Source organism: Seriola dumerili, unplaced genomic scaffold (assembly GCF_002260705.1).
Source record: "Seriola dumerili isolate Sdu_G_001 unplaced genomic scaffold, Sdu_1.0 BDQW01000003.1, whole genome shotgun sequence".
NCBI classification, from domain to species: Eukaryota; Metazoa; Chordata; class Actinopteri; order Carangiformes; family Carangidae; genus Seriola; species Seriola dumerili.
The window spans coordinates 14,833,505-14,847,799 of NW_019174258.1; the positions used below are offsets into that span (position 1 = coordinate 14,833,505).

General features: G+C 41.9%; 1 protein-coding gene across 1 annotated transcript in view; it reads right to left on the bottom strand.

Moving 5' to 3' along the window:
• znf536 (zinc finger protein 536) overlaps nucleotides 1-9,299 on the bottom strand; it is a 118,409-nt gene extending 109,110 nt beyond the window's left edge. The window contains exon 1 of the mRNA XM_022742019.1: nucleotides 6,995-9,299. Coding sequence (XP_022597740.1) covers nucleotides 6,995-9,299 — 2,305 coding nt within the window. The remainder of the gene's footprint in view (nucleotides 1-6,994) is intronic.
• Between the last annotated feature and the right edge of the window lie 4,996 nt (nucleotides 9,300-14,295).

Sequence of the window (14,295 nt, forward strand, 5' to 3'; positions counted from 1 at the left end):
TTTTTTTTCCCTCTTCTCCCTCTCCCTACTTTCTCTCACTCCTCCTTCTTTCTCTCTCTCTCTCTCTCTCTCTTTTGTGATGAGGAGATAGCTACAACTAAGAAAAAAAAAAAAGCACATTTTTCATGTCGCTCTCTGCTCTCATGTCAGCACCCTGATGTTGATACAAAAGGCTTTTTATGTGACCTGTCAATGGGGTTAAGAGGAAGAGATTGGCGGGGGGCCGTGGAGGGTGGGTGGGTGGGTGGGGGGGTGGCAAAATTAGAGAATAACAGAGCAAGGAAGAAGAGAAGAAGAGAAGCAGAAAAGCAGGGGATCATGAGAGACGGAATAAAAAAGAGCAAGCAAGAGATTCCCTAGTCATGGTATCACATGCCTGGCTTCCATTTTTAATGAGGCAAAGGTCAATGTATTCTCTTGCTCTTTCACTTACAGGAGAAACCTCAATCATGCCCAAGTTAACTTGTTCAAACAAAGACCCCCACCCACCTCCCCATCCACTTCACACCCCCACCGCGCCGGGTCCTAGTCTATCCACCATCCAGCGCTGCCCATTTGCATTCCTTGACCGAGAACCCTGCCTCATTTCACAGGAATCCCACATTGACGGAGTCAGACAGCTGTCACCAGACAGAGAAAAGGGAACTTGGCGTTCGCCCTCATTCAGCTTCGCCCTCCCTCCCTCCCTCCCACCCTCCCTCTGTTAAGCACACACACATAAACAATCAAAGGAAGGGAAACTTTTTTTTTTTTTTTTTTTTTATGCCAGTGTAGTTTTGACTGAAGGAGTGACAAACCTGCCTGCTGAGTCTGAATCTGTGCATTTTTATGTGCATCCTCAGGTTGAGGCTCGGTAAACACACTCAACACTGAGTACAAGTTGTGACTGTGATGTTAATTCATGTCTTTCTTTCACTCTCGCTTTTTTTTTTTTTTTTAAGTCTCTTTCTCTTGCGCGTTCAAAGTGAAGTTCCTGCTGCATTTTAAAAACTACTCTTACACATCTCCTCTTCGTCTTCCTCTTCCTCTTCCTCCTGCATTTTGCGAGTCGACGTCTCTTTCCTCTATTTTTGCTCAGTTTCAGCAATGACACCGGAGAAGATAGCTTGTTGATGTATTAAGAATATTAATATGCAAACAGTCTACCTGACGGAGTAAGGCAGCCTTCTGTTATGGAAAGATAAATATTATGTTTTAATTATAAAAACATAAAACAGAAACGGGGGGAAGACAGAAGAAGAGGGAGGAGGTGTGCGTGCGTGTGTGTGTGAGTGTGTGTGTGTGTGTGTGTGTGTGTGTGTGTGTGTGAGAGAGCCAAGGAATCTTGTTCTAGGAGAAAGGTACGCTATGTTTTGGCAAAGATTTGGAGTTGAAAAGAGTGGATGGCATAATGTGATGCTGTTTACTGAGGAATGTGATGCCCTGTCATCTCACTCGACTCAGTCTCTCCCTTCTGGATTGCCCGTGTCATTTTTTTCTTCACCTCTCATCCACTCTCTCAACAGTCTTTTCTTCTTCTTCTATTTCTTCTTCTTTCTGTCCCGGCTTCATAACCAAATGGGGAATCCTAACGTGATCATTAAGACATAAAACGGGCTGATAAATGTTTCATAAGAACAAGACTAGCCACTGATAGCCACCCAGGAATACTGAGGAGCAAACCGAGTCTTGCAGTCCTTCCCCTCGTTCAAACACACTCGTCGGAATACAATTGGAATTTTAAAATATCTAAAAAGCCTGGGCTAATTCCCACCATGGGTAATATTTACAAATTGAGTCTGAGAGACGGGGTAGGAGAGAGAAAGAGAGAGAGCAAGGAAGGAAAAAAGAAATCAAATGAACTGTGCAAGGAAAAAGAGAAAGAAGAACAGAGAAATAAATTGCCCTTTTATATTGTGCAAGCGTGTACAAAAATACTAAGTCTGCATTTATCCGAGACATGTCAATCAGCGCAGCACACTGACAATTAGTGCGTTTGAATAGAACTTTTATCATTTACCAGACACCAGAGTCCTGACCTACTGTACAAAAATACAGCTCGGGGAATGAATGTGCCTGTAATACAATGACTGTCTATTTAAGTTTGGTGACACATAAAAAATACAGATATGACAGGCCAGGCTCCTTCAAATGAGCGGGGGGTAGAAAGCTCAGGTTTTGTAACCATTGAGTTCTCTGATTATAGAGAAAAGAAGAATAGTGTGAGGGGTGGGGTGGGGGGGATAGTAGAGGAACGGATGTCAATTACAAAGACAAAATAATTTATGCAGAGTGGAGAAATGGAAAAAAAAAAAAAAGAGAGACATAATTCATTATTTTTTAATGCACATAGTTTTACACACATATATTATGGTGCACACACTCACAGAGGACTGGCCTCATTTCAAAGTGTTGGCTGCAGTGTGAGGTATTGAAGTAGCACTGTTGCATACTGGAAGGAGCTATATGTTATTTATTATGGCTCTTTATATTGAGAGACCATAAGCCAATAACAGGTTAGCTTTACTCTTCCTAGCTGATCTGTGTATTCGCTGAGATTTCAGACTGCAAGTTCATTTGTTTGTTTTTTGTTCACTCTAGCACCAGATTTACTTTATATATACAGTATATATATATATATATATATTTATTATTATTATTTATTTATTTATTTTTTAACTTTTTTATTTGTCTGGAAAAAATGTGGGTTCAGTATCAAACTTCATTCCTTTACTCGCCAAGAGCTGTGTCCAGAGGTGGAAAGCAGCCCTCTAGTTCTGTTACTTCTTATTTTCGACTGACTGGCCCTGGTCTGCTCGGCCCATCTCGTCATTGTCCAGTAACAAGTTACTGTAGCGTCCAGGCCGCCCTGAAGAAGTAGCACTGCTGAGAGGACGTATTATAACCTCTTGACTTGTAAACGCAAGACTGGTAGGTAAAAAGATGTTAATGCTAACGTTGGGTATGAAGCAGTAGCAACATTTAAAAAGGACTATGTGAATACACAAAGTGATTGCTATGTGTATGCGGTCTAGCAGGCAGTTGACATGGGGCCCCAGACCCTGAGTGGCTCTAAAAGCCTAAGATCAACTGCATATCAGATTATGTCAGATTGACGTCTGATTGTCACTAATCAGTTAGTTGCTAATTTCTTATGGAATTTGCAGCATTAGGGCGAAATATCCAAGTTGCTTAAATGTTCTATGTTTGTACTGTTTACACAGAATGGCAAGACAAAATAAAGGGCAACATTCCCGCCCTGAACAGGCTGTGTAAAAGGGGCTAAATGTATGTAAATCCTACCTCATTTGAAAGTACAGTGTGTATACACCTCCCGGTTCAGCTAACAGATACATCTTTACACAGTTCTCTCAAAATGTTCAGAACCAGGATCCAGAACACTTTATCAATGAATAAACTGTGGTTTTGGCCAAAAAAGTCTGCTTTTTTTATTTTTTATTACATGTTCATAATACCGATAGAAAAACCTAAAAGGTATTCCTCTTTAATATTGCCAGTATTGAAAACACTGGCTAATACTAGCTGATAATAGCTAGTTAGACTGGATTTGTCACCATGCATATTCATAGCCGTATGGATCTTGTTCAAGTCTACTATATTTCTGTTTTAATGACACAGTAATTACACTGTAACAGTTTGTCTGCATGTGTAATTACGCCCCCATTGTACTGTCGCAATTAGATGAATATCCACGCTTTATAACCTAAGGCGTCAAGTTGGCAAATCCAATTTCAATTTGTATGAAGCAAGCATTTTGCCTGCTTGTTTGAGCCACGGTAAAGACCAGGGATATGCAGGCTAATCCTCACCATGTTAAAATGCTGTTCCTCTTAAAGAAAAAAAAATGTAGACATGGGGGATTCGCTGGAGAGAAAGAGAGAGAGAGAGAGAGAAAGAGAGAGCCAGAGGGAGTGTATAGAGTCTTTTACAGCCCGGAGCCAAGAGGTGGGAGTGAGGTTTAGGGGTAGTGGGAAGGTTGTGGAAGTGCATGTAAGGAGGAATTCTGCTGCTTTAGGCCTTACAAGTGTGCAGCAAAGCCTATTTTTTACACATTCAGCTACAATTTGCAGAATGGGGGAGACGCTCTCGTGCAAAATGAGGATTTTTAATGGTGGGTTACGGCATGTAAGAGCTGGCACAAAAAAGGCAATGCTTTCCAGCGAACTGGGCTATTTAAGATGTGATGAGCTGCGTTCCCCCCGTCAGGTCTACCTGTTGCTGAACCTTCCCAATATGCAATGTGTTTTCTCTAAACACAGCTTCTTTGAGGCATGATCATCGCAGGGAACAATAACGATGTAGTGAAGTCAGTACAAGGATAACTAAACAAAAAAAAAAAAAAGATGGTGATGGGCATAAATGTAATTACCTCTTTGTTTTCTTTAAAAAAAGAGGGAAAAAAATAAAGAATTTTACTGAATAAGAAGCTTGCTCAAGGTTAGCTGCTGAGCTTTCCTGTAAGAGGGAAGGTCTTTAAAGGACATCTCTGACAGAGGCCTTTGTTTTTCAGCACTTTTTCTTCCTCACTTCTCCCTTTTTTTCACACGTTGCTTTTAAACAAGTGCCGTCTCAAAGACAAAAGCGGCGGAGTTGACCTTCTTTCACAGTTGAGATGTTATTGTTGATTACTATAATTTAAGTTTAACTCAAAATTGCTGTGGGTAGGTGGCGGGGCAGAGGCTCACATGTAGACAGACGCATGCTTGCAGGTGCGCGCACACACACACACACACACACACACACACACACACATACAGTTAGAGAGAATTTCATGCTCTTCTTTTTTAAATGTGAGATATTAAGATAAAGACAATGGTACAGTGGCCACATCCTGTTCACAACAGAAGAGAGTGATATGCACACATACTGTAAAGCACATAACCCCCCTCCCCCCCCCTCACACACACACACATACACGCAGAAACACACACACACGCACACACACAACAAAACATGCATACAGAGGAGAAGCATGACACCTTTCTCCACATGAGACTCAGACACATTTTTTCTCACACATCAAAGCTTCTAATTTGAGAGTCCCTGAGCTCCAAATGTGAATCACATTGTGTAAGTTGTGAAGACAGACAAGTTTCACTACTTCTGAATAAAAAACAGGAAGTAGCAAAACAAGCATATTTAACATTTTTAATGTCAAATCTGTTTACTTCTCACTTTTTTTCAGAAAAAAACGTATTCCAGTTTATTCAGATCAGTGCATGCCTAATCATTTTATTCTACCCTTCTCAACAAAATCTATTTTCCAGCTTTGCCACGCTCTGTAGCAGCTAGCTACAGTTTGACATCCTGTTTTGGCACAAATCTCTGCAATAACAATATAAGGACAGCCTTTGAGATAGGACAGTGGCAGACTGACAAATAATTTGAATGGTTCCTGTGTATTACTGGGCTAAGGGTGCAACACACTACCTGTAAACGAACCATACATACAAACAAACAGTTAGGCAAAAACAGCAGGAAGGCCTTGTGGAAACCAACAGGCATTTTTTGTGCAAAGTTGCCAGCACATATCTTCATTTATTTTTCTACTTATATTTCTGTCTTTAATCCTACCCTCCTTCTCCAAAAATAATGACTAGGGGGCGAGATTTAACCACTCAACTAAATCTAATGCATTCATTTGTGCTTTGTTAGCATTTGCTGGTAAATTCTACTGGTTTTATTTGTCAATTATTATTTTAATTCACTTTTTTTTATACTGCACACTCATTGTTAATACAGTACTTCTGAAGCTGTTGAAACACCACAAGCTGTACCCATCAGATTCAAAGTGCTTGAGTCAAAAGAGACATACAGAGAGAGGGAGAGAGAGACAGATGGAGAGAGAAACTTCCAGCATTAAAATTCAGAAGATAATTACATCCGCTACACCCCCACCCTGTTGAGAAAGTGTTATGTTTAATAGTCTCTATAAAGAAAATAGGTTTTTATCTCACTCTCATTTTCATTAATTCCTAATTGGGGTGGGGGGTTGTCTGTTATTATTTCTTAGATTAAAATAAACATAGCCTATCCCATGTTCAAACCCATCACACTACACGGGCATGATAAGGACTTTATGCCTCTGTGAATAAATAAACAATTTCGTCTCCACTGGTGGAATTAAGTTGCTTACAGCCTTAAGCTAAGCCACTCTGATTTATATTTATATTTATTTATATTTTTTTCCTCATAGGACTTAAAAGCACATCCTTGCTTTTGCAAATGAAGTTCACCAATTTTTTTTGACCTGTTTTATATGTATAGCTTTAATTAGTGTCTTGTTTAGCTTAAACCGACTGATTATCGCATAGTCGTGACCTAATTACCACGCACGTACTTAACGCCAGAATAGTGCCCTGAGGAGCAAGCGAAAGTTACCTTTAAAAACTTGTGTAATCATTAGCAACGAGCCTCCCTTAATCCCACTAAACATACACTTATCTAGCCCCGGCCGGCCTGTATTTGCCGGGTAGGGAGAGGGGAGGGGGTATGGTTGTCTCCAACATGTTTATTAAAGACATTTATTAATCGCTGTGGTTAAAATGAGTTCGTCCCTACGCTCCCAGTCTTTACTCAGTGTTCCACAGGGATCTAGGCTGCTAACCTGCATGTGGATGCAGTGGTGGAGCAGGTCTCTTCCTGGATTGTGTTCTCTGGGGTCTTGTGTTTGGCTTAATGTGAATTGTGGCAGCAACACAGAAGTTTCAGGGGACAAATGTTACCATGTACAGCAATAACTTAAGTATCTAAGTTATGTAAAGAATGTGTAGTTCTGATTCTTTGAAGGGTATTTGTGTTAATTTTCATCCCCTTTAAAGAGGTGGATTTGACACACTGTTATAGGCCTAGCTGTAAAATTAAAGAGCTTCTTAGTGGAAATCGAATCACATGAATGAATGAAACATAATTCCCTAGTGTATGTCATGAAATAAAATTTAGATTCAGACCAAATAATACAAGTTGTTACCATTTATTCTGACTTTTCTCTTACCTGAAGATGGTGAGGAGGGATGTGGGCTGTCATCCTGGACACTTCCGGTCTGGGAGTGTCCTCCTCCAGCTCCGCTCTCTTCTGTCACATTGGATGAACCAGGAGTGGTCGAGCGGCTAATGGACTGGGACTCGGGGTCACTGGCTGACCCACGACGTTCATCCAGACCCTGTTGCTGGAGCACTTCCTCGATGCCTCTCCTGTCTTTGCCATGGATACGGGAGTGGACAACCATCTGATGGTAGGTTCTGAAGATACGGCCACAGTCAGGGCACTCTGAAGGCTTCTCCTTTAGACCGGAGAGGCTGGAGAGGCTGTAGTCAATGTTTGGGCTTCCCAAGCCAGCCAGGGCTCCAGGAGCCTCAGAACTACCATGGTGAGACATTAAGTCACGATGACTGTCAAAGCCTCTTCCATCCTCCTTCATGGACATCATGGCTCCACTAGAGGCCTTGGATCCCTGCAAGGCCTCTGAGAGCTGCTTCTGCTTGGAGCTATCATTGGAAGAAATCAAGGAGTAGTCTTGTTTATCCTTTGAGAAAGTAGCCAAGGCCCCAGCACCACCCATATCATCTTCTTGCCCTGGGGGTATGTGGTGCTGGTGCTGCTGCTGCTGCTGCTCCTTAGGCATGAAGGCCCTGTCCATAGCCATGCCACGAGCCATTATCTGCCAGGCTTGATAGCTACTGAGGGAATCCATCTCTGCCACTTTCGCAGCTGCCTGGAGGCGCTCCATGCAGCTCGACTTGAGTGGTGGCACAAGGTTTAGACAACCCAGGAGTGAGCGCTTCTCGTTTTCACCCAGCCCATGGCCCATACCTCCTGCCATTGGCCCCAGCAGCTTCCCTAACATCTCTTTTTCCTTCATGGCTATCCCCGCTTTAGCCAACATCTGGTGCTGCTCACTCAGGCCCTGTTTGTCTGGAGAAAGGAAGCCTCCCTGAAGACAGGAGATGTAGCGTGAGTAAAGGTTAGCATGAGCTTCCTGAGCCAGATTGCTCATGCTATTGACGGCAGCAATGTCCTGCTCACTGGGCTGGGGAGGCTTGCTCTTGATGGCCAGCTTGTTGAGATGTACCTTCATATGGTTCTTCAGGAACCAGGGTTCCTTGAAACGACGGCCACAGATTTGGCAACAGTGTTCAAAGGAGTCCTTGTGCTTGCGCATGTGACCCTTCAGGAACCAAGCTTGGCTGAACACCTGGCCGCACACATCGCAGCGGAACTCGGTGGCCATCTGCATGCCGCCAGAACCACCGCCACCCTGGCCCTGCGTGGTCTCGGCTGTGATGTGGGCTTTTTCCACGTGACTTATCAGCTCCTCTTCGTGGGAGGCAGCAAACTCACACAGAGTACATTTGTAGGGCTTGTGGAGAATGCGAATGTGGCGGTCCAGCTCCTCTCGCTTCTTGAACTTCCCTTTGCAGAAGGTACAGCGGAAGCCTGTAGTTGGGTTCAGGGACTGTTCATCCTGGGTGCCAGCTGGCTTGGGTGAAGAAGAAGGCTGGGAAACTGTGTCTGGAGTGGCGAGGCCAGAGGGAGGAAGGAGGCCACAAGCTGAGCCTAGCTGCTGCTGCTGGGTGTTAGAGCTGTTATTGAGACCCAGATGGGGTGTTTGAGCTGTCTGGAGGAGACTGCCGCTCCCTCTCATCTGCTTGTCCCTCAGGATGGCCCTCTCCTCCAGCTCATGCAGCAGCCTGTTCTCCTCTCGGACACGGCCACGGCCCTTACCGAGATTACCCAGTTTATGGGTGCGGAGGTGGATCTTCAAGTTGCCCTTTTGAGCAGCTCGGTGGTCACAGTAGGGGCACTTGAAGGGCTTCTCTCCTGTGTGTGTGCGCATGTGCAGCGACAAGATGCTGTTGAAACGGAAGCGCTTGCCACATAATGGACAGGGATACTTCCTATTCTTGCGGGCGTCATCTTCAATATCATTCATCTGGGACATGATGCCCAAGTTCTGGCCATTGAGAAACTGCTGCAGGTCAACTCGTCCGTTTAGCCCACTTAGCGCCCCTGCGTCAATGTCTCGGTTGAGCTGATTGGCGAGCAAGGCCATCTGACTGCTGATAGGTTGACTAGCCAGGGCTGCGTGATGGGTCTTCTCGTCTAAAGGCGTGGCTGCTTTCTCTTCAGGGATCTGTTGTGGGCGGTGTAGGTCAGGAAAGGCGTGTCCTAGCTGGGCAGTTAGCTGGTGAAGCTTTTGACTTATGGGGTAGCGGCCATTCAAGACTGCACTGCTCAGATGGGCATCAGCATCAGGCACCGCTGATGACACACCAAGACACAAACTAGAGTCCTCCATCCTGTAAAACAAGACAGAAAAGGAAGTACCACATTAAAAATGATAGGATTGCAGAACTAGAAATATTTCAAAACCAATGCCAATGGTGGGTGCCAATGCCGTGTATGTCCAACCACATGGTCAGAATTATTGTGCTACTTCATTTAGGGAACCAACACCTGTCCTGAAATAAATGTTTTTGTCTTTGACGCAAAGAGCACCGCATGAATTGTCAGCACCAAGGGCCTGGAAAAAGCTGTGACTCCATAGAAGTAGAACTTTTTCAAAATGTAACACCATTTTGGATGGAATAATTACTCTGTAAACACAGTCAGCAGTGTATAATTAAACTACTTGTGCCCATCCTATCAGAATTCTTCCAATTACATGCCTTAATGAAATGGAGCAACGGCATTGTCAGGAAGCCACCGCAATACTACAATTATGATATTAACAATAGCACTTAAAACCAAGGGGTTACTCCAGTAAACACAACACTCTTATCTTGGTGCAATGACACTTGTCTTGGTGCAATATTCCATTAAAGAACCACACTACATTTGATCTGAATCACTTTGCTTTCCTTTTGCTTTTTTCTATTCCCCCAAATTCTCTCTCTGTCTGTCCTCTTATTCTAAAACTCTTTTACAGTTTCCAGGGTGGAGAAAACACTGGTTTCTATTTCGAACGAAAAAAAAAAAGATAAGCACACCCTCCAGTCTCAGAGGAATAAGCAGGTAGCACTTTGTTGTGTTCTTACCTACTGCATGATACATGCCGATTGAAATATATCATGACTTTCTGAACATGCTGTATTATCACTGTAAGTGTTTTCATTTCATATGTACAACATCAGTGAATAAATAATATAAAAAAAGAATAACACTGATTTTAATGCAGATCCATCTGCTCTCCAGATGGTGAGGTATAAACATCTATCTACACACTTCCTCTGGCTGCTGGCAGGGGTCAAACCCTCAGAAACAATAACCATGGTTCTGCTTTGGTCAACAAAATATTGTATAATATCTCATTACACTGATTAGTATGCTGCCTGGTAACAGTGGCAGCCACTGTGCTGTTACACATTATTGTAATCATCAAAAAAGCCTTTCATGAAGAGGCGATGTAAAGTGCTGGCATTAGGTGAGTTCACTTTTAAGAGAAAGTGGTATCATTTTAGACGGCGTATGGACCCAATCTGGCAGCAATGGGGCACACCCACATTAAATATGTTCACACATGTTCAGTAGACACTTTACAGGCATGAAGGGCAACTAAGGTTTCTGCCAGACTCTGTCTTTCTGTTTCCCTCTCTCCACCTACAGTATGTTTCTACAGCATGGAGGACTCCGCATTGTGCCAGGCTCATTTGTTTTCTCATTCATTTGAATTTTTTTCTCTCTCTTTCCTCTCTCTCTCTCTCATCAGTAGGAGGTTAGTAGACATAGGGAGTGCCTGTTCTTTTAGACACTGGCCCCTCCAACACACTGTTGATGGTTGGATTCTTATCTTGAGGACATGAATTAGAGACTGTGACCAGCTTCCACTTGTGTTTAAAGGAATGTGACACTTGTGGGCTTGCCTTTTGAATTCTCCCCACAAGTATCATAAAGCAATTCTACTGAATTCATCAAGAATATAATGGCCATGCTATGTTCTGCAGGCTTACATCTCACAGCGAGATGTGCTCCTGTCAAAGCCTACTTAAATCTCTGACAGATCTTATGATTGTGTTTCTCAACTGAGAAATAAAGCATTTTGATAAAAAAAAGTTCATATTTAAAAAAAAAAAAAAGTAATACAGTTGAAGGGAATAAAACTGCCCATAGTAAAAAAAAAAAAATTAAAAATTAATAGAAAACAGGCCTTTTTCAGGGATTTAAACATGGGTTAACTTCTAGCTTTCCTTCAGCAGTGGAAGTAAATGAAGCCTTGAAAGTTAATGCAAACAAGTCTTAGAGGCTGATGAGTGACAAACCCTCTGTTTGTACAAAGGAAATGCTGGAACAAACTGCGTTACTACACTCTCTGATGAATGATTAAAGTTCCCATATTTTACACTTTTACAGTTTTATTTGATGTTTATACATCAACATTTATACACATTGGTTTCAAGTACCAAAAACTAAGGTTTACACCTCCTCTCTCAATCAGAAGAGAGGAGGTTCTGAGCCTCTCTTCTGATTGGCTGACTGTTTTCTGAGTGATCCAATAAAAATATATCAGATTTCAGGTAAACACTCAGAGAAACCAAATCCTGCCAGGTTGGATGGTGGGTCCAGGTGGGCAGGGCTTGGGGCATGGCTGAGAGCAGTGACTGCTTTGTTGTGACATCACAAAGTACAGTTACAGAAGTCCTGACGGCTGGTTTTAAGGCTCAGTTTCTGAATACAGGCTGTGTGCATTTCTCTGTGGACTGAGGCTTTGATACTTTCACAGTATTAATATAGAACCTAGACCTGATCTATAATCAAATAACACATGGACATCTACCTTTATACAGTATGGGACCTTTAAGATAATACTGAACTGCAGGAAGAGGTTCTTTATATTGTTATCAGAATGGTTAGAAAAAAGCAAGTAACAAATGAAGACGGACTGGTTGATCAAGGCTTCATCCTACAGCAAGATAATGACCCAAAACATTAGAGAAACAGAACAAGCTTCACATGGTTAAGACCAGCACAGTTTAAAGATGAACTACACTGAAGGTAAAAGCAAAGAAATCTACAAGTGCAACACATTGGTGGGGGAACTTGTGCAACAGTTTTGGGACCAACCTTCCGAACAATGTTTCATTTCCATTGTAGAAAGAAATAACGTCACAAGTGTGTTCAGCTGTATGAGTCAAAAATGTCTAGATTATTCGTAGAATTTCAGATTTCTTTTTTCTCTGTTCTTAAAGACATCTTTAATCATCTACGTCCTTAATTTAAACTGAGACATTACACTATGTAAATGTCAAATATATATATATATATATATATATATATATATATATAGTATGTGTATGAGTGTATATATATACACATACTGGAGGGTATATGTGTACATTTATTATGAGAATAATATTGGGAAAGAATTGCAGGGAAAGATAAAACTTTGTTAGACTGCTTTAAATGACTTAGGTTTTAAATTGTATTTATGTGACACCCCAGCTTCCATCACCAGGCGTGCTTATATCGGCAAAGACCTTATTTGAATGGGCCTTTTTTACAGAGACGGCTGCCTTTTGGAATAGAAATCTGTGATTTAAACTAGGCTGATGAGCTGTTGCTCATTTGGGGAGATAGCAGCTTGCCCTTTTCTTCAATTTGATTTCTGCCTTTATCTTTAACATATAACAAAGGCAGATAGACAATGGAATAATGTGAAATGAACTGACGAATCCAGTTTGTGTTTTTTATAAACGTATCCTGGCTGACGAGCGTATGCAAATGAGGCACATTAATATGCTTGCTTTGCTCCCGAGTCATTTTATATTTTTTCCCCTGATTAAAAAGGACATTTCTTATGTGACATCCCCCCTCTGCTCATATCAACACACACATGCAAGGGAATTTGAGGGTGGTGTAAAAGCAGGAGCACACACACACACACACACACACACACACACACGCACCCACGCACCCACGCACGCACACACACAACCCCTTTGACTACAGACAACAATTCAATATGCGAATGCCCTCTAAAAGACACGGTGAGTGTGTTGCAACTCACCCAGCGCTATCAAATGACTGCACGCAGAAATCACGTCAACAACTTGCTCTATTTTGACATCGCCCTCACTGTTGCTGTTGCCAAATATCCATTGAATGTAAGGAAGAAAACAAATCTCTTCAATGATATATAAATATAAAGCTTTTAGAAGATCAAGGCTGAGGATTGTCACTCTTACCCGTTGTGTTAAGGAAAGATCTGGGGCCACTTTGTCTCTGCCACGGCTGTGTAGCCTGTGTAGACTCCATTATGAAGAAGACATCCACTGTGTGTAGCTTTACATCGCTACAGTATCTATCTGCCGTTATTTTAACCCGTATAACCTTATTATTTCCTGGCATGTACAGCAATGCTGCCTCATTAAAACTACTGGTTCCTCTGATACCTCTAAAACCACAAAGACTTCCTTTAGCATTTTCTCACGATGGTTCAGTTGTTGTCTTTATAGTTTGTGGTTTAATATTCAGCAAAGCACCACGTGCACCCGTAAACACTCGAAAATCTGCCACACATTCACACACGTATACACACACACACACACACACACACACAGACACACACAGACACACACAGACACACACACGCAACACTGATGTCACTCTGCTTCTCTTAATGCATTTTTCTTCTCTGCTCCTTTTCTCTTCAAGCCTCAGCTTAATTATAAGTGGTATCTGTAATACAATGGAAGTGTATTTCAGCATTTGAATGTGCTCAGTTCATTTCTGTCATTATCAACAGTAGCGAGCATCATAAATGCATATGGGATTTTCTTTTTGTGCTCCTCTCTAATTGTAACCATATAAATTATGGAAGTATATGAAAAGCTGTTTCAATATTAGAAAGAGATACCTATTATAAATTCAAATTAAAGTCAACAATTTCAAACAAAAAATTCTGAATTCACAAGGCCTCGAGTTTTGTCATAAAACTTTCCTCTGGCATTTAAGACAAGATGTGTGGGGAAGGGGGGACTACAGGATCGAAAAGCCATTAGTTGGACTTTACTTTGTTATTTTGGCATGTATCGACACCGAAGCTATCGATTAATCACAATGCAATACCTCATTAAGTCCTAATGAACAAACTCATTGCGTTAAACAAATCAATCATTATTAACAATGTGTTGAATTCCATCATATTTGCACCAAATCATTAATGAGACGACTGCGTTGCTACAGCAATCTGATGTTGAAGGGAAATTGTGGATGTTTACCATATGTTACATGTACTGAGAGCTGCAGGTTGTTTGGAGCCATTCAAAAGCTGCAAATATGCTTTCAAAGTACGAACA